The 27,789-nt window shown below is 44.0% G+C and overlaps 1 protein-coding gene across 13 annotated transcripts in view; it reads right to left on the bottom strand.

The window, feature by feature from the left end:
- Window positions 1–16,240, bottom strand: part of KALRN (kalirin RhoGEF kinase) — a 656,868-nt gene extending 640,628 nt beyond the window's left edge. For 6 of the 13 annotated variants that reach the window (XM_059391094.1, XM_059391100.1, XM_059391096.1 and 3 more), the window contains exon 1: window positions 15,567–15,706. In XM_059391094.1, coding sequence (XP_059247077.1) covers window positions 15,567–15,639 — 73 coding nt within the window. In that variant the 5' untranslated portion in view covers window positions 15,640–15,706. Of the gene's footprint in view, window positions 1–15,566 lie in introns of all 13 variants that reach the window. The other 7 variants (XM_059391106.1, XM_059391108.1, XM_059391110.1 and 4 more) reach the window with 4 other exon arrangements.
- Window positions 16,241–27,789: the final 11,549 nt, after the last annotated feature.

The raw sequence follows: 27,789 nt of genomic DNA, 5'->3' as shown, positions 1-27,789 counted from the left end.
GGAGAGGTAAAGAGTACTCAAGATGTGAGGTAAGAGAGATGCCTGCCATGAGGGAAGGATCAAGCATCAGGGGAACAAAGGAAAATTTCAGTCTAGGAAATCAAATATCAGGGTCTTAGCCTCCTCTTACATGCCCACCTCAATGCCCAATCAAGTTTTAGGGAGGCAGCTTTAGAGGATAACATCCCAGTAAGTGTGAAGGTCCCGGAGCATCCTGAAACCCCTTCTAAGGAAGCAGTGGGTCTCACAATGCCTACCACTGAGTCACACACCAGGATCCACATGGTGTGGAAGTGAGGGGACAAAGACATAACACTGGCCAAGGTGGGTACATACTTAGATGAGCCAGGTGCAGAGCTTCTAAATTCTCACAGTTGGCACTGACTGAGCTGGGGAACTGCATATGACTTTGTTCCTAGATGATGGTACTCAGAGTTGCTCAGAGGGTCAGTGACCAGACAAAGGCCTGGGGTCAGAACTTTCACTCCATAAGCATACAGTCAGAATATGAATGTTAGTACTGAGTCTCAACACAATACCCCAAAAAGAAAGACAGTTCTAGCCACACCTTGGCAAGTACCAGTACAAGGATCAGACCAGTCATTATTCAGTAGCTCCAAGCACATTCTCTCCCTGCCCTCACCCCTATCACTACAAGTTCATGTGTGCACCTCTACATGCCCAGAGCCCATTCTGAAGAGAAGTGGGAAAGTGGGAGAAAATCTGGGTGACTGAGCAATTTATCTGAAAGAAACAATTGTCAAAAGAACAAAAACAAACAAACAAACAAACAAAAAAAAAAACCTAAGCCAGGAAAAGAAAGAAAGAAAAAAAAATGATACACTATAAATGAGTCAAGTTGGGGTAGGGTCTCATGAGAAAGATTAGCTATACATTAGAAAATTTAAAAGCTACATTTCCTTCACAGGCTTGGGTAATAAGGGGTAAGTGTGTAACTGAGCCACACTGTCACCCATCAGAAAGCAAACCTCAACCGTTCAGGCAATTAGATGAACCACTCTTCCACTCTGCACACATGTCTCTCTTCCAAAAGCAAATGGAACATATCATGAAACGTTTTACTCCATCTCTGGTGCTGCCAGTTTCCTACCAGACATGAAAAAATGTACAGTCCTCAAATGCAGCACAGGCTGTCACTCCCATCCAAGTCCCCTAGCTCAGCTTTCAACCACACTCAAAACCAAGGGAGAGCCCATAGAACAGCAGCTGACAAAAACTCCTTTCATTTAGTCAGCAATTTTTTTTTGCCCAAATCATTCCCCTTCTATTATCCCACTTGATCTCATACTATTCTTATGAGGTATGGCAGTACAAGTATGTTTACCTCATCCTTCAGATGAGGAAAGAGAGGCCCCATCTGTAAAAACGGACATGTGAGCTGGCTTGACCCAGTCACAGAGCTAATTAATAGTGAATAGAATTGGAAACCAAGGTTTCTCGAATCACATCCTTGGATTCTTCTAACCAAACACAGACTATGGCTTTTGCACACACAACCTAAAGTACTCCCATACCTGTGGTCTTGGAATGAACTTTCACTCAAGCCCACAGAACACATGTGGGGTGGGTTTTTTTGTTTTTGTTTTTGTCTACTCGTGACCTCAAATCTGGCTTCTAAGTCACTTAAAGGCACAAAGCAAAAGAGGCTAATGCCCTGGACCATTTATTTAAATGTCACTAACAAAAGTGTCCTTAAACATTACATAGAAAGTTATCCTTCAGAGAACAGGGACTGGCTGTCCTCCCTCTCTCCTGAGGATAAAAGCAGAAAAACACCCTGAACCTATAGTTGTCCTACAGTCACCTTTGAAAAGGATCAAATAATAGGTGACCCTTCTTGCTACTCTTTGGACAAAATAATGTCCCAGATCAAACACTGGTGCACAGAAAAGCTGGGTTATAAATGCCCATCATCAGGAGGATGGTTAAATAAAACATGGCACATCCACACAACAGAATAAAGCACAATTCTCAAAACAAATGAGGTAAAGTTATATGTACTGACATGGAAAAAGTCCATGGTTATAAAGCAATAAAAAGCAAGTTGCAGAATAACAGGCATACCACGATTCTCTTTCTGTTAAATACAATAAGAAAGAAAGCTATGCATTTGTATAAACAGGTATTTTTATATGCAACAGGCATATAAATTCTGTTGAATTTATCTTAACATCAGGGAGGAAGAGAGAAAGACCATTCATTTCTGACCACAGATATTGTACTTTTCTTTTTTTAAAGATTTTATTTATTTATTTGACAGAGAGAGATCACAAGTAGGCAGAGAGGCAGGCAGAGAGAGAGAGAGAGATGGGGAAGCAGGCTCCCTGCTGAGCAGAGAACCCAACATGGAGCTCGATCCCAGGACCCTGGGATCATGACCTGAGCTGAAGGCAGAGACTTTAACCCACTGAGCCACCCAGGTACCCCCAGATATTGTACTTTTGTTCTCCCTATTTCTTACAACAATAAGTGCCAATGCCTTTACCCCTCCAAACAACCAACAGATCCTCTGTCTTTCACCATTATCCCCATATATATGTTTAATTGGCTTATGAATGCCTGATATATTATACATTTATATTAACAGGGGAAAATGGCTGCATTTAGGAAAAGTCACGCCCCCCCCCCCACAATTTGTTTTTCACTTTAATCAAATAATCAAAAAACAAATCATGGATCAAGGGAGAGAATGCACATAGGAAGCAAGACCCCAAGGAAATATCTCAAATTAACAAACAGGGTTCTCTCTGGGTGATGGGATTATAGTGGCCTTTCTATCCTTTACACATGATCATATTTTCCAAATACTCTACAGTGAGCCAGCATTACTTTTATAATAGAAAAATAGCTTTAGGATAAAAAGTAAATATTCTATGGAAGTATACCAAAAATCAAATCTATCTAAATTAAACCTTGCTTACCACTTTTTAAGTTAATTATCTTTTAGCTTATAGACAATAAACACATATTAAATGAATCAATGAATGAGTGAAACTCCCTTTCTGATTGATCTCCAATTAGCCATTTTTTCCTATATCACTCCCCACAACTCAACAAGTCCATAAATTCTCCAAAAACAGGGACTCTTTGCTGCCTATCTTTAGGAAGACCCTTAATACCTAGCATGATACCTGGCACATGACAGACAGTCAGTCAATATTGATTAATTAATCCATTTGTGTGTTTGAACTTTCTATTTGGGTTTTTCTGAAAGAAGAGTACATCTTTAGTTTTCCAGTGCCTCTGAAATACATGAATACAGTAAGCAGCCATAAAAGGGGCCCCCTCTAATTAATCCAGCAGCAACAAGAGTTGTGGGCTATATTTCACAGTCAATATTGATTTCATAAGTCTCTTTATTTAAGGTAGAATTGCCTGTCCACAAAAAAATGATTCATTTCCTTAGTATAGTGTTTCATTATAAAACTCCCAAATGACCTACACACCAATAAATAGCTCTTTTAAAAAAAAAAAAAAATCAAGACAACAAATACTAAACAAGCAAATATTATCCACAAGGCACTGATCTGGGTGTTGAGAAGAATACAAATAAGTCCAAAGCAAAGGGTATGTACAGCCTACATGGGGACACCAGATAGGACCATTCTCTACTGTGGGGCCTCCAAAAGGCCTAGAGTCATCAATGTTCAGTAAAGTCTGGAGAAGAGACTAGTTTCCAAAGAAGTCTGGTGCACACCACATCTTGTCCAAGTCACCACCCAAGAACTCAAGAGTCCACTGTTGTCACCTCCACTCCAGAGCCTCCAGGGCCGATCGAGATGCAGAAGCCTGCACACCCAGCCTACCTGGAACTCAGATCATTCTTTCATGTAATTCTCACTCACTCTACAGTGAATGGATCCGGCTCATCTCCTCTCTTCTCAGGCTCTCAGCAAATCTCAGTCTGTCAGATAACCTTGGCTCCCATTTTCAGAGAAGATGGGGATCCATTTAATAAGAGCTCTAGCATCTGACCTATAAACCACCTGGTCTTTCCCCACAGCCACAGAGGGAGAACTCTCCCTCCATTCCAGAGACAACCTCTCAACCAAGAATCTGAGGCTTTTCCAATGTTTGAGGAAGCTAGTGCTTACCCTCGTACGTCACCTGCCTACAAACTACCTTTTATTCTCTACCATTGTCTCCTCCCATGACTTTTTCAACAGTCAAAGATTTTTCTTTGAAAAAAAAAAAAAATCACTGGACCTGATCACCTTTTTTTAATAGTCTTTATTCAAATACAATTTGTGTGCATGAAATTGCACACATAAGTTTACAGGTCTCTGAAATTTCACAAACAGATCACACCTGTGATTAAGAAACAGAACACTACCCATACTCGCAAAATGTCCCTTCAATGAACAGTTCCTTTTTCTCCTTATGTTTACTACCAAACTTCTGGAGCAGTGGTCTGTCTTCATTTCCACCACCTCTGCATCTGTTTCAGCCTCAGCAACCCCTGTCTTCAATGAGTCCCACACCCACCAGGTGAGGCTGTTGCTCCTTAATTTCTACTTTTTTTTTCCTCAGGATTTTTTATTTGTCAGAGAGAGAGAGAGAGTACAAGCAGGGGGAGCAGCAGGCAGAGGGAGAAGCAGGCTCCCCATTGAGCAGAGAGCCCCGTGCAGGACTTAATCCCAGGACCTTGAGATGATGACCTGAGCCAAAGGCAGATGCTTAACCAACTGAGCCACCGACACATTCCTGCTTTCTACTTTCAACATACAACAAGCAAGCCTCTTCACTGCGCTTACCATGCTACACTGCAATCGTTCGTTTATATGACCGTCAATCCCACAAGACTGTTAGCCTCCTGTGGGAAAGATTATTTCTCACTTGTTTGTGCACTCCCTGGCACTTAGTAGGTGCACGGCTGGTATCTGACACTTAAATGAATGAGTACAAAAATGAATGAAGAGATCCACTCACTGAAATCCAATACTCTGCTAAAATTAATCAGTTCTTTGTCTAGTTCTCAACAAAAGTCATAATGATATTTAGCTGTCAAATTCAGTGGTTGGAATCAAAAAGAATGGCTAGAAAATCATACTCTTCCAATATTTGGTTAAGCATTCTCTTTATATCCAAGTATCTGAGTATGTAGTGTGTCAATGTACTGGGGTACAGAGAAGAGACTAAACATCTTCCACCCAACCTCCAGATTAAAGATGTGACATTGCTCCCAATGGCACTCTGTCCTTCCATGGCCATATACCCAACATGGGAGCCCTGCCAATCTTTTCCCCCAACTGCTTCTGGAGCCACTCCTTCCTCTCCTCACAACCTCCTTTCCAGGACAGTAAGAAGTCAGAGACACAAATCCCCCAGGAGACCCCCAGACTCCTCCTCCCAGCCCCCTTTTGTCACATCCAATTAACCATCTGCCAGTCTCCGGGGCCTCCTCCTAGGCCCACTATCCAGCTGCCAACTCAATACTGTTTCCCCACCCCCACCACTCCCCATAGATGCCCATTGTCCCTCGCTGCGGGGTAAGAGTGTAAAAGGCCAGGATTTTCGCTACCTTCCCAGTCCCTGCCTATCATGCCCTGGGATAACTATAACTGCAAGCTTAAAAAAATTCTATCCTTAACTATCTCTGTACTGTTAGGGAAAGGAGGGAGGAAGGGAGGAAAAGGGGGAAGGAGGGAGGGAAGAGGGAAAGGAAAGAAAAGAGGAAGGAAGGTGAGGGAAGAAGGAAGCTATTAAAGCATCATAGTTTCATCATTTGGAAAATAAAAAGATTCATCTAACCATAATATGATTGTAATAGATTAGATGTATAATATAGTCATAGGTATACAATTATATTCTATTATTATAATGTAATCCCCTTTCTATTGATATTTATAATATGCACATATCTATCATAATATATACTGTAGCTATACACATCAAGCAACTCTGAGAGGTAAGGATGATTTTCACCCATTTTACAGATGAAGAAACTGAAGCTTGGAGAGGCTGTAACTTACACAAGGCCACACCACTGGTAAGTTCCTGATCTAAGACTAAGATTCTGGGACTGAGCCATACCTAAGGAAACTCTCACCTCCTCCTGCTCTCGGGAGTCTAAACCCAGTCCCACATAGGCCACCTTATGGTAATGTCAGCTCCTGGATTCCTACCCCTCCTCCTTCTGGTGGGCCACATAAGACCCCTCACTTGAAGACAGCTCTTGGGTTTGCCCTTTTAGGGCAGAGAGTCAGAGGAAGTGCTCTGGGGCCAAGGAATGGCTGTGCTCACTGGCATCTTTCCTCTTGTTTCCTCCTCGTGAAGAAGAATCTATAAGAGGCTCTCCCATAAGCTCTCCTCTGCTTCCTCTTTCTTCTAGGACTTCTAGAGACATTAAGGAAACTGGAAATTCAAGAGTAGGTCCCATCCCCAACAGACATACTGCTGATGGCCAGGTGTGGACCCCTCCTCAGGAAGCTGCCTGACAGCTTCTTGCGTGGGTCTACCTCCCACTCTCCTCTCCTCACTCACCCTCCACTGTGGAGACTTGCCTCTCTCTGCCTCATACCATGGAGATGATAATTCTGCAGACCCCACCACAGGCTTAAGCAAATCCCACCTCCGCCTGCAAAAGAAAGCCACCAGCACTTCTAAAACGACTGCTAATTTAGGATCTCCCAGCCGCTCCTCAGCTTCTCTGCCTAAGGGCCTCCTAGGGTCATGTCAACCCAGCTCCCATTTCACAGCCCTCAGCTTCAGCAACCCTCCCTAAGCACACTCCCAGCAGCCCCTGGACCTCCAACCAGTGGATGCTCTCTCTACCAGGGCTGTTGATCAGGCATGTTGCACCCTCAGCCAGTAGCATTTACAGCCAGCTACTTTACTAAGGTCTGCCTATAACACCCCCTCCTCTGGCCCAAGGTTCAGCCCTCTGCTGATCTTAAGATCCACTCCTCCAGGTCCATCCAGGACCTTCCTCTATCCATTGCTTCTCTTTCCTAAATATTCATTCTCTTCCTCATGCTTGCCTTCTCGCTCTTCCCTACCACTAGGTATTCACATATCTTCCCTACCTAAAAAAAGCCTCCCCCCAACCGCTACCCATCTCCAACTACCTCACTATTTTTAACCTTCCCTTCACAGCCAAACCTTTCCGTAGAGTCATCTATATGCACTCCCACCACTTCCTCCCATCCACTCACTCCCCATTCCCCTTGCAATTTGAATTCCACCTCCCCTACATGATTGAAACTGTTGCTTCAAAGGTTACCAATGAATCCCCCAATTTCCAGAACGAAGACTGTGTGCTCAGTTCCCATCTCCCTCAACCTCTCTACAGCATTTTTCTCCAAGCACTGTTCTCCCCTGGTTCTCCTCCAGCCCTTCACTTGAGCCTATAGCCCTGGCCTTGGCCCTCTGCCCTTAAGTCTATATATGCTTTTCATTTATTATCTCAACTATTCTGATAGCTCCAGCCACAACTTCTTACAGATATCTCCCAAATCCATATTTCCAGCTCTGGCCTCCCTCCAAAGCTCCAGATTCCCTTCCTTACCCGCCTACAGAACCAACACCTCCTCTAGCTTATTCACTGACACCTGAAATGCAACATGTCCCAAAGTAAACTCTCAAATTCTCCCTCTCCTCCTGCCTCCCTAGAGCTGCTCGTCCTCTTCCTAACTCCTGATTTTCATTCAAGGTACTTCCATCCTCACAGTCACCCAGGCTCTAGACTTTGGAGTAATCCTTGATTACTGCCTCTTTCTTGATGTTCCACATCCAAGTTGCCAAGTCCCATAAACTCTACATCCAAGAGGTCCCTCACATCCACACCCTCCTCTCCATTCCCACTGTGGCATCTCAAGTTCAGACCCCTCGCAACCTACCACAATGGTCTCCTAACCCAGTGCTGGTCAGTAGCTCCTCTCCAATTCCAATCGACTCTGCACAGGGCTGCCAGATTTATCTTCCTGATCATGCCTCCATCTCATCCAGAAATTTTTAGTGGCTCCCCAAAGGAAATTGCAAATAAAGACCAAACTCTGTGGCCTGCCATTCAAAGCATTTTAAGATCTGGGAACCCAGTAAACAATAAATGTAACAATCAATCAACCTAGTACCCACCTCCTTCTATGTTTTATCTCCCACTGACCCCCCACCATGTCCTCTGAGTCACATCAACTGGACCATTTACTGGCCCAAAGACACCGTGGGTCTTCATACCTCCTTAGAACACCATTCTAGCCTGAGAACACAATTTCTGCCCTCCGCATCTGAATCCTACCCATCCTCAAGCCTCAGCTCTCTTCCTTGAGAACACAGTTCATCTGCCACTTTTCACTCTCCCACCTGTTTATCCTTTGTATCCATGTTTCCTAGCTAGTGTCCAGTTCCCTTCTAATAATGCCTTGGGCAGAAGGGGAGGAGACAAAGCTAATTCGCCAACAATTTCTTCTCTACTTCCTTGAATTAATTTCTCTGTCCTCCCAGCTGATTCTTTCTGTTCCTTCACTCCTCAGTAGACACCATTTCAAGCAGCTCTATTGATCCAACAGCCCTGTGGCCGTCAATCATTTCCTAGTTATTTTGCTGCCAGTCATTCACACACAAAGGAGTGGCAGGAGGAGTCTGAACTGCATGTAGACAGAGAAGGAGCAGGAAAGGACTGATTCACTGCACCCACCTGAGGCTTGGTGGAAGCAAGAACTCCATTCTTTCTAGGCTCCTCCAGAAGGCATAAGGCTGGGTGCCAGGGTCTGGAGGGCTGGGGCAGGAGGGTTGGCATTTTTATAGTTTTGTGGAGGGGGAAAGAACAGGAGTGTCCTGACTTGTAAGAAGAGTGCCCCATCCAGTCTTCTCAAACTGAGAAGGACTGCTTTCATCCTGGACTGGAAAGGTCCCAGACAGGACAGATTAAATAAAATCATGCCTGTCAGAAGAGGCATTGGTAGTAATAGAATGCTCACTTAAGAAGGTACCATCTACATATATTTGGATAGGACTGTACAACTTATAAAGACCTTTCACATATAGTATCTTCTTTGAGTCTTTCCGCAGCCCTATGAAGGAAAGTGGAGAGGGGGCTATTATCCTCCTCTTACACAGATGTTAAAGTCTCTTGCCCAAGTCATTCAGAGAAGCAGAATAGTGCAAAGGGGAGTGTTCACCTCTTGCTCTCTTGCCTGACCTTCTCAGCCTGCTTCACAGGCTTTGCCTTCCTTTCCCACCCCTTATACCCAAGTGCTCCCTGAAGGGGCATATTTATATCCACCTCCCTTCCTGCTCTATATTCTTTCTTACAATGATTTTATACATTCCCATAGTGTAGTACAGGGCCACAGCGGCACCCTATAAATATCTGTCCAAAAAATGATTGAATGAAAGAATAAAAGACAGCAAAAGACCAAACTTTAGCCTTCTGATTCCTGAACTCCATTATGTACCTCTCGGCACTGTGTCCCACCCCATGGCAAAACCCCCACACAAGACCTCTTCTGGAGATTCCCCCAGCCTCTGTATAAGCCTGTTCACTTAATAATTTTAAAAGCAGGAACAACAAGGGCAACCAACTAGAATGTCTTGTGCTCCCACTGTGTGTCAGAAATAACTAGATGCTTTTTACATGCTTTCCGTATTTAATCTTCCCAACCTGTGAAAGAAGCATTCTTAGTCTGATTTTTGCAAAAGACTGAAAATGAGAGAGATTAAATAATTTACCCAAGATTCTACCCCTGGTTAGTGCCAGGCCTATCTGAGCCAAAGCCCATGATCTTCTGGCTATACCAGGGTTTTCAACCTCAGCACTATTGGCATTTTGGGGCTGGAAAATTCTTTATTGGCCTGTGCATTATAAGATGCTTAGCAGAACACTAGACCTCTATCCACTAGATGCCAAATTGTGACAATCAAAGAACTGTTTCCAGATATTGCCAAATGTTCCCTAGGGAACAAAACTGCCCCCAGTTGAGAACCACCAGACTATACCATACTGCCCACCTCCAGAAGCAGAAAGAAATTTTTCAAGTAAAGTGTCAATTCTCGGAGAAGGACCCTGTGGTCATCTGTTCTAGTATTTTACTAAAAGTTATAGGCAGGGAGATTTTTATCACCTTCTCACCTTTCTCACTTCCTACAGCTTCAGTTTATTCCAACACCTCCTCCATTACGGAGCATCAAGAATGTATCAAAAAGAGACATTTTCCTTTGCTGAAAAAGAAACCCTCCCCTTCAGTACCTGGCATTGCACAGATGGAGCAGTGATATTCACTCCAAGAATTGCCCACAATAGGTATTATTCCAAAATAACATCATCTTGATTATCTGGACATGATGATGTCCAGTTCCTCTGTCCAGGTGGGATAAGGTTAACATCTGAGAGACAAGTCTGAAGAATCATATAGTGAAATAATACCAATATACCACTGCCTAGATTTGATAAGTGCTTACATTTTACCATGTTTGTTTTACCTATGTTAGGAGGAGGTGATTTGTTTTTGTTTCTGTTTCTGATGAATCACAAGCTTTTTAAAAGATCTTTTTCCTTACCTGCAAAGAACAAGTAACTTCGGTTGGAGAGACAAGCCTTATGTGTATGAGAGAATTACAATACCACTGATGAAGTGAGAAAATGAGTATAAACAAATGAGTGTCTTAGGAATTCAGAGGATATAGTTGGTCCTGTGATCTGTAAAGGCTCCCAGAAGTGGGGACGGGCTCAAGTCTTTGAAGAATGAGGATTTGGAGAGTGGGGGTACAGGGGTAGATGATACCCTCGGGAAGTGAGAAGAGCAGCTTGGCTGGAGGTGAGGGATGAAGTAAGAACTTGACACTAGGAAGTCACTGTAGGTTCATAAACCGGGCAGCAATGTGATAAAAATTAGTGTCATCTGCCTGCAGGTGCCAATCTGGAGTGGGGGTGAGAAAGCACATTCCATGGGACAAGAAAGGAGGCCATGGGCAACATAACAGGTCCTGGACTAGAGCAGAGGCTATAGATGAACAAAGGATGATGATGGAAGATAATTCAATAGGATTAGAGGGAAGAAACTCCTCACAGACAATACCAAGGTTTTAATTATCATGACTGGGAGAGGGGAGATGAGATGCCGCTCATAGAATTAAAGAACACAAGAGAAGGAGCTAGTGTGGGGAGTTGGAAAGACATGCAGAATTGAGTCTAGGGCTGGCTGAAGTCACGTGGCAGCAAAGACTCCAAATGAAACTGTGTGAATTCATAGGACCAAACCCCAACAGAAAGGTAGAGGTAGAAGATATTTCCACATCAATCTCTTTTCACTTATACTCTGAACACTTTTTTTTTTCCTTTAAGTCTCAAAAAAGGAGTTTTCTCCTTTGCTCACCAAAACTAAGCTCTTGTCTCACCTCTCCGGGCATCTAACACAATTAATCTAGCACCTTCAGTGTTTCTTGTCTATAAGCTTTCTCCCTTCCACCTATAAACCTCTTCTGACTCCCTGGCAAAACAAAACAAAACAAAACAGAACACTCCTTTTCTTGATACTAACATTTCTTCTGACTGGCACCCAACCTCTTTTTCCTTTCTCTAATAAACCATGCAAGTAATGGGTTCCTACCTACCACCCCACACCCTTACTCTATCTCTTCTAATACTGGGCTCCCAAGAGGTCACAGTAGCTTCGTGTTCATCACATCAAGTGACAGTTATCTAGCGCTCTTCTTGCTTAACCTGTCTGCAGCTTGTCTTCACATGAGAACCCACACAGACTCCCTAGGTTCTCCAGCATCAATCTCCTTTGTTGCCATGTTACGAATAAGGGTTTCCCCCCCAAATTCTAACTTTAGTCCTTCCCTCCTTCCCCCCACTCCTTCCATCCAACAGCCAAAGCTTCAGGTGCACCCAGCCTTGACCCAGAAGGCTTCCAAGTCCACACCACCAGCCCGAATCTCCTGCCTATGCTGTTGTCTTGAGTCCCATTTTTTTTTCCACAAAAAATCTCCAACTGGCTGTCCATCAGTCATCCCTAGTTATCACTTCCAAAGCCAACATCATTATCTCCCCTGCAAACTGGTTCTTGTCCTCAGTCAGACATGTCAGTCAGCACACTGTTAGTCCTCCACACTCTCAACCCAGCTACTCCATTTCTTCCTGGGCTTACTTTTCTTCTCCCCCTGATAGCTAGTTTGTCAACAAACCTCCACATTTCTGCCTTTAAAAATGTCTCTCAGAGCTGTCCCTGACTCCCCATCCTTTTTGCCACCAACCCAGACCAAGCTCCCTCCCACTCAGCTCTGAATCAGCATCCTATGTCTTTAGATTCTCTCTCTCTTTTCTCCACTTCATCAATCACATTACCCCCAGGTTAACCTTTCCAAATACCACTTTGTTCAGGATGTAGCTTGCTCAAGAATCTACTGACTCTGAATCAAACCCAAATCCTCTTTTGAGCTTCCCAGACTCTCCCTACCTGGTCCTGCCCCACTTATCTATCCTTATGTCCTATAACTCCCTAACTTACCCCTTCTATTTGGTGTCCAGGAACCTCAATGCCAATGCCCCAAACTCCTCTCTACTTTTACCCGTGTTGTTCCTCCCACTCTCCAGCCCCTTCGAGGACGACCTTTGATTCTAACTCATCTATGGTTCTGTCAACTTTTTATCTTATAGAACCATAATGTTTACCAATTACTTAATCTCCAAGTGAGCAGTAATTGTCAAACTCTTCTTAAAAGTTCTTTGAGGTCAAAGACCACTCTGAATATTTTGTTTGTATTCCACAGCACCCTGGACAGCAGAAGGCTCCTAGTAGGAGTTGAAAAGTCCTTGTTGGTTTTCTATTCTGACTGGTTTCTATTCCCAGTTCCCATATTTCACCTCCTCTACATCATAAAAATGATCAATAAAACTATTGTGATGGAACCCACCAATCTATAAGAATAGCGGGTACCTGTGTGCGTGTATAAGAATAGTAGGGTACCTGTGTGCACGTGTTTGTGCGTGTGTGCACATGCAGGGACTTGAAATTTAGGGAATCTAGCTTACTCAGTTGGTCAAAATAACTGAAATACCAAAATAATGAGAAGAGGACAAGTAAGGGATCAAAATGATAGAATTACTCTTAACATGTCTTATTAGAAGCAGAGTATGCCAGGGTTTTGGCAAAGCAATTGTCAGTCTCGTCATTATGCATGTAAAATTTTCCACCAGGAAGTAGGGGGTAACTTTAGTGCTAGGGACTTTGAAAATGTGTTTGAAGTTTTCTCGGTGGTTCAACTGAATAAATGTATAATCTGTCTGGCCTACCAGGTGCAGCGCTCTGTTCCATAAAGATGGAGAATCATAAGGGAGAAGGTTACAAAATATGGCCTTATTCCAGGCTTAAGAATCCTTAGTAAGAGCCCAGGATAGAAATTAGAAGAGGTAAGATCAGGAAGAAGAGCACAGAAGACCCCGTTGGGGGATGGGAGGGAGACAATCCTAGACCCAGCCCCTGGCAGTATACAACCCCACTTGCAACTTGTTAAAGGTCACCATACATTTCCAGCCTTATTCATTGAGAATTTAACCTTTCTCTGATTCTAAGTGCACATCAGACCTGGAGAGGCCACTTCCAACCAAACAAAAAACAAAAACAAAACAAAACAAAAAAGGCTACCCAAGGAGGAAAGAGAATATCCTCAACAAGAGACAGACCCCAGTCTGATATTTATTCTGTGATGTGAGCCATGGCTAGACAATATAAGTCACACACTATGTTTTGTAAGGCCCTGGGAAAAGTAACACATTGGACCATTATAGGCCATTAACACCATTAACACTGTGTGAAATTACCAAACCTCCAGAAACAGAACTCAGCTCCAAGGGCCTGGGACAGAGAATGGACAGGAACTAGTATTTATATTGGGAGAAAAGGGGAAGGAGGAGTGATTGCCAAAAGATGAAAGCGGGGTCCAGAAATGGAAGGTGGGAAGGCTCACATTCCAAGAGTTATTTTTCCTCTAGAGCTAAGAAAAGACAGATTTGGCCAGAAATGGGAGGCAAGGGTGGTGGGGGGTGGGGGAGGATGTCAGGGGAGACCTCCTGGCAAGTGTTTCACTTAGGCCAGGGAACCTTTCCCTTAGATGCCAGGTTATAAACTTAGGTCAAGAGCCTCCTTAGAAACCATGTTTGGGTCCTGGGCAGTGTGAGTGAGTGTGTGAGTGCAAGAGATAGAGACTGATGGGGGGTGGGGGTTAAGAATGCATATATAGAATGCAGTTCTGGGGAAAAAGAAGGAGGGAGAGAAGTGAGGCTGAGCCCTGGGAAGCCGGAGAGGATAACAGGGGTTTCCTCTGCTTTTTCCAGGTCCTGGCATCAATCAGCTCCTGTCCTCCAGTTCTTTCCTCTTCAGACCAACCAGAAAATGAACATATGGGCCAATCAAGTCTTGACTTCTAAAGCCACAAGTCTCCCCAGCAAAGCACCCCACCCTCTTCCCTAGAGATGACCTCTAGGGCAAGGCAACGAGATTAGGAAACAGATGGATGTGCAGAGAGCCTTCAGCGCTAACCTGATCCTTGACCCCAACAGTTCACGTCCTATAATCCAACTTTTGTAAAGACAGGGCAGATGTGCAGCCTCCCCATAACTTAACAGACTCCTTGGGACAAAGATTCCAGACAAAATGGTTCCAGACATGGGAGATGAGGAACTGCTGGAAGCCACAGGTAAATGAGAGATGGGGAATCCCTGGCCGGCAGAGAATCAGGGCCACAGGTGGTGGGAGACGAGGGGGTCTGTTCTGGGGAAGGGGCTATGAAGCCAGGGAACAAGAAGAGCTACAGACCTGGGGGAATGGGAGGGGGCAGGGACCGCGAACAGCTGTAAAGACAAATCTGGGGGCTCCATATACCACAGGCAAGCAAAGATTCAGTGGGTGTGTATGAGGAGGACGCTAACTCACACTTCCAGGAATGAGTGGTTCTTACGAAAAGCTCATCCTTTCCCAGAACTGTAAAAGAGGAGGACACGGAGGAGGTCCGAGGCGCCCACAGCACTCCCAGCCCCGTCTGCCTCTCAAGTGGGAGACGCCGGCTCCTCACACGCACCAGGCATGACCGTCCTTGGTCCGCCCGGCTGCTGACTGTCAGCAGCGTGCGCGACTCCCTGTCCCCCGCTGCCCCACTCTACGCGTCAGGGCCCCGGGCCCCTGGCCGGAGAAGGGGTGCCCACCCCGGGCGGCCGGAGGCTGGCTGACAGGCGCTGGGGGAGGGGGGAGCCGAGGGAGGGGCCGGGGACGCCGGTAGCCGAGCCGCGCGCTGCAAAGTGATCCAACATCGCCCCATCCCCGCGCTCCGGGAGCAGGCGGCTGAGGGGACCGCCTCCGGCCTCCCCAACACCGACTCCCGCAAGTGGGGTGAACGCCGAGGGGTGCCTGGCTCCCAGCCCCCACCCCTCCCCAAAACGCAAGCAGCATTGCCATAACAACAAGAACCTCGGCAACTCCAGCCCGACGACGAGGACTGACCCCCGACACGCACACCCCAGCAACAGCCCTCCTTCCCCAAACTTGTCCGACGCGCCGCGTCCCAGGCAGCAGCCCTCCCCCGGGCCGCCCGCGCCCTGCCCAGCTTACCTGTCCGGAAAAAGGCGTCCACGTCCGAGTCGGCTGCTCCTCCTTCCTCCGCTGCCCCCTCCGGGGGGTTCATGACTGGGGGAGGCGTCCGTGGGCAGCCGGGGCCGGCCGAGCCCGGGGCCGAGCTGCGAGGCGCCCGCTGGGCGGAGGGCGCGGGGCGCAGCGGCCGCGGCCGCAGACCCAGCGGACTCGCGGCTTCGAGGGCGGGCGGCTCGGGCGGCTCAGGCGGCTGGGGCGGCAGGGCTGGGGCAGAGGACGCCCAGCCTCCCTCAGACGGAGGCGCGCGGCGGGCTGGGGGCGCCTGCCGCTGGCTTCCCCATGGTCCCCCTTCCCCGCGGGCGCTGGCCGCCTGCTGTCTGGCCGGGGCCGGGGTCCGGGCTGCCTGGGCGCCCGCTCTCCCTCAGCAGCGGCAGCTGGCTCTCCTCCTCGCCCGTCTGCCTGTCTCTATTGTTCAGCCCTGCTCTGCTCTCTTTATTTTTCCTCCTCCCTCCCACCCTCCCTGTCTCTCTACCTCCTCCCTCGCTCGCTCTCTGGCTCCCCCTCTGGCTCCCGCCGCCGCCTCTCCGGCTCCTCCCCCGGCTCCCGCTCCCTAGTCCCGGCCAACAATGACCCGGGCAGCGCGGAGCCGAACTGAAGCCCCGGCCCCGGCCGGCCGCTCGGCGCGGGCCACCCGCGGCGCGGACGCCTCCCTCCCCCGCGGCCGCGCGCCGGCCTCTCCCGGAGCCGAGCCTGAGCCTCGAGCTATTGTTCGGGGCTGCGCTAGGCCGGCTTCCTGAGCCCCGCAGGAAAAGCCCCGGCGGAGGAGGCGGCCGAGGAGGGGGCGGGGCCGCCGGGCGAGTGCGGGGCCGCCGGGCTCGCCCAGGGGCTCCGCCGCCGCGGCCCCGCGCCCTGGTCTCTCGGCTCGCGCGCTCTTGCTTCCGCCCCCGCTGCCGCCCTCCGCCCCACCCCGCACCCAGGTGTGTGAAGGAAACCCCGCGCTGCCCGCCCGCCTCCTCTTCAGACGGGTCCCGGAGCTGCACTGACCTGTCCCTAGAGGCTGGACTTTTCCCCCTCCTTCCTGACGAAGCTCTCGCCTGTCTCCCTCCCTTCCTGAGCCTCTCGCATTTTCCTCACCATCTCGCCTTAGCTCCTCTCTTTTAGAGCCTTTCGTTTCCTTTTCCCCCTCTTCAGCGCCCCTTGAAACATCTCTGCCTGTCTCTGTGACTCTTTGTCCCGCTCATTCCTCTTGCGATGTCTCCCTGCCCATCTCTCCCTCCCCCGTCACTCTCTTCAGTCTCTCATTTGTCTCTGCCCTGCCTCAGCACTTGGCCCGTATCTCGGAGCTCCTCTTGGACAGCTGTCAAAACTCCCTAATCCCCGGGGGCCTTCTCTGTTTTGTTCCTCTCCCTTGTGTGAACGTAGAGATCCAGTTGGCCAGGAGAAAGGAGGTGTTACAGCAAGCTGAATTTCAATTAAAGTGGGGAAGAGGGGCTAGGGAGGAATGGGGATGACAGCAAAAAAGAAAGCAGATGCTGTATGGGGTAATTAATGCAGTGATTGTATTGTGCCAATTGGTTTTTAAGCAATAATTAAACAATAATTAGCCAGTATTCTGTTTATAGTTCTAGTGACTGCAGAGCCTACAGACCTAAGTACTTACTGTGGTGTGTTGGGAGGTGTTGCTGCTGTTTCATCCAGGCAGATGGAGAGGCTGTGGCCTGACCTAATGTGTTAAAACACACATAATAGGAAAGCCAGGTCCTGGTCTAAAGTTGATGGCCTGCTACCCACCAGCCATAATCTCCTGCCTGGATCTATTTATCTCTAACAACCTACTAGGTTCTACCTCTCTCTGAATCAAGGCTCCTGGGACCTTTCCAGATCTACTGAGAGGTTACCTCTAACAGCAAATAGAATGAATTAATGACATTTTTAGTGAACCCTTTCTAGTTCCCTGTACTCATCACTTTCTTGACTGAATGTCACACTTTTTTTTTTTTTTTAACCCGCTAAAAATATAAATACAGTTGCCTGTCTTCAGTCCTGGATACATCTATCAGGTTTCATTTCTTAAAAATTATGAATAGTGACTTTGAGATCCAGTGCCATGAGATCTAATTCATCTGACCCTGGTATCTTGAAATGCCTGAAAGCATCCAGACAACCCCTTGTCTGCCATCTTCTTTGACAATGAAAGTGTTTCTTATTTGTCTTTTCTAAATTTTGCTTCCCCTTAACCCCTTGCCTAAGCCCTGGCTATCCTCCCACAACCACACATGATGACGGAACTGTTATCAACAGCCACCGTTGTGTATATTGAGAACCAAAAGCCTGGCAAGAGTATTAGCTGATCCCAAATTCAGAAGAAACGCTACATGTTTAGAGGAAGGTTCGTATCAAGTCTCAATAAATGTGGACTAGAATGGGGGGCAACCGTATATGATACCAATTTTTGAGAGGAAAATTGGCAATTTTTATTAAATATTTTAAGTGTTCATAGCTATATTATTATTAGACAAAGAAGATTTCAGAGCAAAGAGTATTACCAGAGATCAAGAGGGACATTTCTAATTCATCAGATGGATGTAACAATTCAAAGAGCTTTTGCATTTAATAAGGGAGTTTCAAAATATATGAGGCAAAACTGATACGACTATAAGGAGCAGTAGACAAATTCATAATTCTAGTCAGATATTTTAATATCTGTCTCAATAATTGATAGAATAAGGAGACAGATCATCAGTAAGAATATGAACAGTGCAATCAACCAATTTCACCTAACTGACATTTGTAGAATAGACTCCACTCAACATCATATACACATTTTTTTCAAGTACACAGATAACATATAACAAGATAAACCATACATTAAGCCATAAAACAAGTCTCAAATGTAAAAGAATGAACACAATGCAAAGTGGTATTGTGCAAATTATACCTCAATTTTGGGGTTTTTTTAAATCATACAAAGTATGTATAATAGTATTAAACTAGGAATCAAAGCATAATAGTATTAAACTAGGAATCAAAGACAGATATATGGGAAATACCCCTAAAATTGGAAACCAAATAACATACTTCTAAATAACCCATGTTCAACTAAGAACTTAAAAGGAATATTAGAAAGCATTTTAAAGTGAATAAAAATGAACACACCATATAAGAACCTGTGGGAAACAGCTAAAGCAGTGTTTAGAGGGAAATTTAGAGTACTTAAATATCTACTTTGAAAAAGAAAGATCTCAAACTAGTGATCTCCTGCTCTACCTTAAGAGCAAATGAAACCTGTAAGAACAGAATTTTAAAAGAGCAGAAACAATGAAATAGATAAGTGAAAATAAAAAGAGAAAAATCAATGAAACCAAAAGTGAGCTCTTTGAAAAGATCAATAAAATTGATAAACCTCTAGTCAGACTGAAATAAGGAAATAAGAGTGAAGAATCAAAATACTATTAGCAGGAATGAAAGCAGTGAAATCACTAGAGATAATGGGGATGTTAAAAGAATAAAAGGGACTATTATGAACAGTTTATGCCAATAAACTAACAATTTACATAAAATGGACACATTCCTTGACAGACACAAACTACTAAAGCTTACTCAAGAAGAAACAGATAACTTAAGTAGCCACATATCTATTAAAGAAATGAAATTTGTAGCTTAAAAGTTTCCTATAAAGAAAATTTAAGGGGTGCCTGGGTGGCTCAGTGGGTTAAGCCGCTGCCTTCGGCTCAGGTCATGATCTCAGGGTCCTGGGATCGAGTCCCGCATCGGGCTCTCTGCTCAGCAGGGAGCCTGCTTCCTCCTCTCTCTCTCTCTGCCTGCCTCTCTGCCTACTTGTGATCTCCCTCTGTCAAATAAATAAATAAAATCTTTAAAAAAAAATAAAAAAAAAAAAATAAAAAAATAAAAAAATAAAAAAAAAAAAGAAAATTTAAGATCCATGTGGCTTAACTGGTGAATTCTATGAAACATTTAACAAAAAAATAATACCAAATACCAATCCTACACCCACTTTTCCAGAAAAGTGAAGAAGAGGAAATATTTCCCAACTATTTCTGTGAGGCCAACATTAATCTTATGCCAAAACTAAATAAAGTCCAATTAAAAGAAGAAAAGAAAAAAAAAACTGTAGACCACAATCTTTCATGAACATAAATGCAAAATTCATAACAAAACTTTAGCAAATTAAATCCAACAATATATTAAAAAATAATACAAGGGTACCAGGGTGGCTCAGTTGGTTAAGCATCACGTCAGGCTCCACATTGGGCATGGGGCCTGCTTAATATTCTTAATATTCTCTCTCCCTTTCCCTCTGCACCTCTGCACCCTCCCTCCCCCACTCAAAAAAAAATTAGAAAAATAATACATCATAACCAAGTAGGTTTTTCTCAAGGATGTAATGTTGGTTTGACATTTTAAATTTTACCAATGTAATTGGTAAACCATATGTCATAGGTTTTGTGTCCCCCCCCCCCAAAAGATAAATTGAAATCCTAATCCCCAGTACCAGTGAATATGACCTACTTCGGAAATAAGGTCTTTTCAGATGTAATCGATTATGGATGAGATCATTACAGTAGGTCCTAATCCAATATGACTGGGGTCAGTCTTCATAAGAGAAAAACTTGTGAATATAGAGACACACAGGGAAAACACCATGTGACAACAGAGGCAGAGGTTGGAATGATGCATTGCATGCTGAGGAATTCCAAGAACTGATGGTCACCCCCAGAAGCTAGGAAGAAGGAAGGAAGGGTTCTATGCAATTTCAGAGAGAGGATGGTCCTGCTGACGTCTGGATTTTGGACCTCTAGCCTCCAGAACTGTGACAAAATAAATTTCTGTTTTTTTAAGCCATGCAGTTTGTGGTACTCTGTTAGAGCAGCTCCAGAAAATTAATATACCATATTACAAAAGAAAAAACATATGGTCATCTTATAATAGATACAAGAAAAGCATTGAACAAAATACAGTATTCATTTCTGATCAAAGCTCTTAGTAAATTAGGAAAAGAAGGAACTTCCCCAACTTAATAAAGGGCATCTACCAAAAACAAACAAACAAACAAACAAACAAAAAAACCCCGCTATAGCTAGTACCGTGCTTGATGATGAAAAATTGGTTTTCCTCTAAGATCAGGACAAAGCGAGGATGGTCAGAGTGGTCTGACTCCTATTCAGCATTGTATTGGATATTCTAACAAATACAATAAGATAAGAAAAGGAAATTAAAGACCCCCAAATTAGAGAGTAAATTGTATAACTATCTTTATTCATAGATAACATGATTGTCTACTTAGAAAATTCCATGAAACCTATCAAAATACCTCTAGAAATAATTCTTTAACAAGAATTTGGGATATAAGACCAATTAAAAAAATAAATTCTATTTCTCTACACTGGCATTGGAAGTTTAGAAATTGAAATTTTAAAATCACTATTTACATTAGCTTGGAGAAATATTAAATATGAAGGCTAATTCTGAATAAAGATATGCAAGACCCACACATTATAAACTATAATATTCTGCTGAAAGGAATAAAACAAGATTTAAATAAATACAGCCTCATGAGTCCGAAGTCTCAAAATGCTGAAGACATCAATTTTCCCAAAATTGATCTGTAGATTCATTGCAATCCCAAGTAAGATCTCTAAAGGGGTTTTTGAGGGTGTTTTTTTTTTGTTTGTTTTTTAATTTTATTTTGTTTTTGGTAGATATTGACTAGCTGACCCAATGCAAAGAAACTAGAAAAGCCAGAACAGCAGAGAAGAAAGTTGGAGAACTTACGCTACCCAAATTCTACACTCACTATAAAATTGCAGTAACCAAGACAATGTGATTTTGGCATAAAGACAGAAAAATAGATGAATGAAATAGAATGGAGTCCAGAAACAAACCCACACACTTATGTTCAACTGATTTTCAACAATGATCAAAGGGAATTGGTGTTAGAAGGATAGTCGTTACAATGGTGTCTGAACAACTGAAAAGCAGTATTAGTTTCTGTAACCCTGTAACAAATTATCACAAACGCAGTGACTTAAAACAATCCAGATGTAACTACCTTACAGTTGTGGAGGTCAGAGGTCTGAAACACATCTCACTGGGCTAAAATCGATGTATTAACAGGGATTTCCATTCTTTCTAGAGGTTCTAGGGGAGAATCTTGCTTCCTTGCTTTTCCCATCTTCTAGAAGCCTTCTTTAGCTTGTGTCTCCCTCCTTCTATCTTCAAAACCAGCAATACAGGCCAAGTCTGTCCTACACTGCCATCTCTCTGGTTCTCTTTCTGTTCCCCCTCCCACTTTCAAGGATCCCTGTGATTACACTGGGCCCACCCAAATACATCTGGAATAATCTCCCTAGACTAAGGTCCTCTGATTATCCATCTTAATTCCATCTAAAAACCTTAATTCCAGCTTGCCATGTAACACAACATATCTACAGGTTCTGGGGGCCAGAACATAGACATCTTTGGGGAAAGGTATTATTCTGCCTACACAATACCTGTATGCAAAAAGAAAATGAACTTAGATCAGTATCTCATACAATATACAAAAAATTAACTCAAAATGGATCCCTCCTTTGCTGATCTATGGATGACAAATAAACCCTTGAGAAAATACTCAACATCACTTGTCTTTAGGGAAATGCAAATTAAAACCACAATGAGATGTCACAATCTATTAAAATGTCTAAAATTTGGGGCACCTGGGTGGCTCAGTGGGTTAAGCCTCTGCCTTCAGCTCAGGTCATGACCTCAGGGTCCTGAGATGGAGCCCCCAAATCAGGCTCTCTGCTCAGCGGGGAGCCTGCTTCCCCTCTCTCTGCCTGCCTCTCTGCCTACTTGTGATCTCTCTCTCTGTCAAGTAAATAAATAAAATCTTTAAAAAAATAAAATAAAATGTGTACAATTAAAAAGACTTGCTCATCTCAAATGTTGGTGAAAACGTGAAACAACTGGAACTGTCTTGCACTTCTGATGGGAATGTAAAATGGTGAAAACAATTCAGAAAAGAGTTTGACAGTTTGACAGAAATAGTTTGACAGAAAATAATTTGACATGCACCTGCCATATAACTCATTCTTGATATTTACCCAAGAGAAATAAAAGCATATATCCATGCAAAGACCAGCACACAAGTGTTCATAACAGCTTTATTTATAATAGCCCCAAACTGGAAGCCATCCAAACATCCATCAACAGGTGAGAGAATAAACAAATTACCATATATACACATAATGGACTACTACTGGATAATAAAAAGGAATGAATTATTCCTACATCAACAATACATGGGTGAGACTCAAACTAATTATGCTGAGTGAAAGAAGTCAGACCAAAAATAGTAAATACTAAATTATTCCATTTATATATAGTTCTAGGAAATGTATCAAAGTGACCTATGCTTGCAGAACACAGATCTCTGGTTATCTAGAGATGACCAGAGGGGCATACTGGGAGAGGAGGACCAGGAGGGTGGGATGACAAAGGGGAACAATGAAACTTTTGGAGGTGACAGATATGTTCTTCATTGTGGAGATGATTGCATAAGTGTATGGTTATGTCAAAACTGATCAAATTGTGCACTTTAAATACATTCAGGTCGGGGGCTCCTGCATGGCTCAGTCAGTTCAGCGTCTGCCTTCAGCTCAGGTCATGATCCCAGAACACTGGGATCGGGCTCCCTGCTCAGCGGAGAGCTTGCTTCTCCCTCTCCCTCTGTCTGGTGTTCCCCCTGCTTGTGCTCTCTCTGTCAAATAAATAAATAAAATATTTAAATGAATAAATAAATGTAATTTATCAAATGTCAAACATTTAGCAATAAAGCTATTTTAAAAAATACTAATTTCTGTTAAAAAGAATGTAGTAAAACTCTGCGTGCTTACAAGGAAATAGCAAGTTATCTTGTGGAAATTAAATGGGGTTTTCATGGTTTCAAAATATAGATGTTATATTTAAACATTTAAAATTTCATAACATGATTCTTTACAATGAAAGAGACTCATCACCTGGGGAGTCTTTCTTACATGGAGCACAAGAACATCACAGTAGAGGAAGGAGATATATCCATGTACAAGCATTCAAAAAAAAAAAAATCAATCTTGACAGACACTCCCTTCTCTCCACTCCTCTTTGAAGATTTAAAGAGGAAGGGAAGAATGGGACAGGTGGAAGAAATGTTTAGGAAGGAAGATGTACCCAAAAGACTGGCAGGAGGAGTCTGGAGTCCATACCAACAAGTTTAGAAGCAGGAGGTAAGCTTGTCAAGGAGGAGGGAAGGAGGAGAATGTGGAAGTCAATGGGAAGGACGGAGCTGTAGCATGTGTTGAAGGCTTGTATCTGGATTGGAGAAGATGTGGGCAGGAAAGAGGGAGTGATGGGAAACAGGAGTTCAGGACACTTCTGGACACAAGGCCACTGGAGGAATGCTGGCACAACTAATAGGAGAAAAAGAATCTGGGTGAGAAATCACACTGGGGAAAAAGAGGAAAACAAATAAGATATTATTTAGTCTAACCCCTCAGTTCACTGATGAGAAAAACTGCTAACTGGAGAGTAAAGTGACTTGCCCAATGTCACCTGGCAGACCCCAGAACTCATGACTCCTAGGCTGGTTTTCCAGGCTGCTTCCCAGTAATGCGTGTCCTCCTACCTGAGGAGTCTGAGGGGTGAGGGGCATCCAGGTTTTCATGTCCTACCAACAACTAGAACAGTCAGTGCAGCCCCTGGGATGGCTTGGGAGCTGGAAATATTGATTAAGGAGCCAGGAGTTGGCTGAAGCAGCAACAGCAAATGAGATAAAAGGTTTTCTATCCATTTCCATTAACTTTCCCTCTTTAGCTATATTATCCACTTGTATGTCCTGCTTTCTACTCAAATTAAATTTGCCTTGGAAACAGCTCCTCTTCCCGACTTTTCTGACTTCATTATCCCAGTGTCACAGACTCAAACCCTGGGAGATTGCTTGGTCCCTCTGCCTCCTCTACGTCTTGCATCCATGCTGTCAGTAGGCCAAAGTTTTCCTTTGAAATGGCATCCATTGCCCCTTTCCCCTCCAACGTCATCCTAGCCCAGTCCTTGGCTCTGTAATCTTGAATTTCTACAATAGCTTGCCAACTGGCTTCCCCAGGCAAGGTGTGGAAGTAAAGCCAATACCCGAAAGAAACTGAGACAAAGTCACAGGAGCACATTGACCATGGGGACAGGAGACAAGACTGTTTTGGGAGGCAGATGGGTGCAAAATGTCAGATGCCACAGAGAAGTGAGGGGCAGCAAGGATAGAGACATGGAGATAGGATTTGATGAGTGCAGGCTACAGGCAGCCTGGAGAGAGAAAGTGGAGGGCAGAACCTGGCTGCAGATGGGGTGGGCAGCGTGTGGTGAAGGGATTGGAAGCAGCAGAGCTAAATCATCTTTCTATGAAGTTTGGGCAGTAAAGACAGACAGACAGATAGCATAGTTCACCAAGATGATCAAGTTTCCAAATATTCATTTCATTTCAGTTTTCAGAATGAAGCTAGCTATGCAGACTTGAAAGACAGCTGAGAGAGAAAGAGGGAAAGAGAAAATTCTGAAGCTGGAGAATGATCAGAGTCCCTCCAAAACTGGAAGGGCGGATGACCTTCCCTGTTGTAGTGATCAGCCAGCATCCTGAGGGTTGGCCTGCGAGAGGAAGCCGGTGGAAGATATTTGGGCCTCAAATCTTGATTCCCAGCCCTCAGCCCATGCGGCACAGGAAATTTCTAACACAAAGCTGCTTCCTTTGTCACACTATTTTCTGTTTGGAGTAAGCATAGGAAATAATCTGTTCTTTTCTTTTAACAATTCCAAGGGAACGCCAAAACATCCCCTGGTCTTGGCCTTGTTCAATGTACAGTTGTGACAGAACCAGAGTTCTTCCTGACCTCTACTCTTAATCTTTCCTGCTGCAACTGAAGAGAATTCCCTCTCATCCTGTCTTCGAGGAGAAGCCCGCAGTGGCCAAAAAACCTGACTGGATGAGGAAATCTGCAACATATTCAATATATCCAATATATTTTCCACATATCCAATATGTGGAAAATATAATTTTAGCAGCAAGTAAAGTAATATGGATTTTCTCCAGATCCTAAGGAAGTTGTCCCCATAGAATGCATACCCACATTTCCCCACCAGCCTTGCCTACACTGAAAAGGTGGGGTATTCCAAAAGATTAAGGAACATGCAAATGCACCTGGATTTCCACTGATATTGTAAGAGAAGGACCTCTTTAGTCATCTCAAAGATTCAGATCTGAGGAAGCTAGAAAGAATTCTGCAGCTAATAAACTGAAGCGTATCTTTAAGCTACCTAAGAAAAGTTACAAGCACTTTTAATCACCAGATACATAATCCAGTCAGCCCCAGGAGCCTCTCTGTGTCACTAAGTAGACTCAGTGAAGAGTTAAGAAGTTTCCTCTTTGATGCCATCTTCAGAGTCTAGGAGGATCTGCCAAGCGTACCTTGGGGACACATCTTGTAGCGAGTGACAAGAAAGAAATCAAGACGTCGAAAAGAAAGAGAAACAGATGAGGGTAAAAAAGGAATAAAAATGATAGTGGGAGAGAGATGTCGATAAGAAGAAAACAAGATAGGAGAGTGAGAGCTGTTGAGAAAGATGTGGAGTAAGGGAGAGAATTTCTTCCTGCTGTTCAGTTAGAGCAGAATTCATAAAGTTTAATTCAAACACAGCCATGCCCTTTCATTTAATTAGTGTCTGTGGCTGCTTTTGTGCTGTAACAGCAGAGCTGAGGAGTTGTGACAGAGACCATAGGGTCTGCCAAGTTGGAAACATTTACTATCTGGTCCTTAAAGAAAGAAGTTTTGAGGGACACCTGGGTGGCTCAGTTGGTTGAGCAGCTGCCTTCGGCTCAGGTCATGATCCCAGCGTCCTGGGATCGAGTCCCACATCGGGCTCCTTGCTCGGCCGGGAGCCTCCTTCTCCCTCTGCCTCGCCTGCCATTCTGTCTGCCTGTGTTCGCTCTCATTCCCTCTCTCTCTCTGATAAATAAAAATATTAAAAAAAAAAAAGAAGTGTTGATGACTCCTAACTTAAAGTGATAAATAATGTCATGATTTCCTCTAATACTAGTGAACTCTTCATGGTTCTTCAACTGTTCTTAATGCTAAAAGTTACCTTCAAAAACTATTATGCTGAAAAAAAACGAAGGCTGGAGCCAAGCAATGGGAAAATTATCTAGAGCTGTAGCTTAGAGAGTGACCAAAGCAAATCTCACCAAGATACAAAAGAAATGTCAAAGCTTAAGAACAAATCTGACTCTCAAAAAACTGTTAGGGATGGGAAATATGTGGAAAATATAATTTTAGCATTGCTAAATACTAATCATAAATCTATATACAGAAATACATGTGTGTTACATTTCTGATATACATTTTTTTCTGACTAGCAGTTAGCAGTACACAATTTCCAACTGTTCCGTGGTGGAAAGTTTGTTTAGTATGGTATCCAAGGGAATTAAAGGAGTTGATCAATAGAATATGTGAATAATAATGATATAAAACTGAAATATGGATAACAGGTGAATTTAAGGAAAGAAAATAGTCTAAGAGTTTCCATTACTATGACATGAGTGTACCAGTTTGAAAGTGGTGTTTTTTGTATCTCTATACAACACGCTTGATACTGGAGACTTAGGAGGACAAAGGTTGAGAACAAAGGAAGAATGCCACCTCACACAACTTGAAACTGGACTTTCTGCAGAGAAATTAAAGAGGCAGATAAAATCCCTCTGTCCCCTCCATTTGGCTTATTTTTTTCCAATCTTATCTTCTTCAGATGACTCTTTCCCATACCCTTCCTGTCTATCTTTCCCATAGCCATCCCTGTCTATCTTGTCCTGCCTACACACATACTCATGCTTCACCTCTTGCACAAGATTCTACATTTCATTCTCATTTATCCAGCAGTCCCTGCCTTGAACCCATCCCTAACTTTCTGCTCAAAGGCACAGACACTGCTAGTTACCCACCCCAAATCCATACCTCCTCACTATGAGAATGGCCATATTATTCAGAAGAGCAATGTGCCCAGCTAAAATGCTCACCTGTCCCAGTTCCTTTGTAATAGGGGTGGTCATGTAATCCATTTCTTGTCATGAGATATGACTCAGAAAGAGTCAGCTTGGGAGTTGGGGAAAGTATTTGCCTTCTTCATGCAGACCCTCCCTTTCTCTCCCACATGCCTTTCTCCTTTTTCT

The sequence above is a fragment of the Mustela nigripes genome, chromosome 2 (assembly GCF_022355385.1).
Source record: "Mustela nigripes isolate SB6536 chromosome 2, MUSNIG.SB6536, whole genome shotgun sequence".
Classification (NCBI taxonomy): Eukaryota; Metazoa; Chordata; class Mammalia; order Carnivora; family Mustelidae; genus Mustela; species Mustela nigripes.
This window is presented reverse-complemented; position numbering and strand designations above follow the sequence as displayed.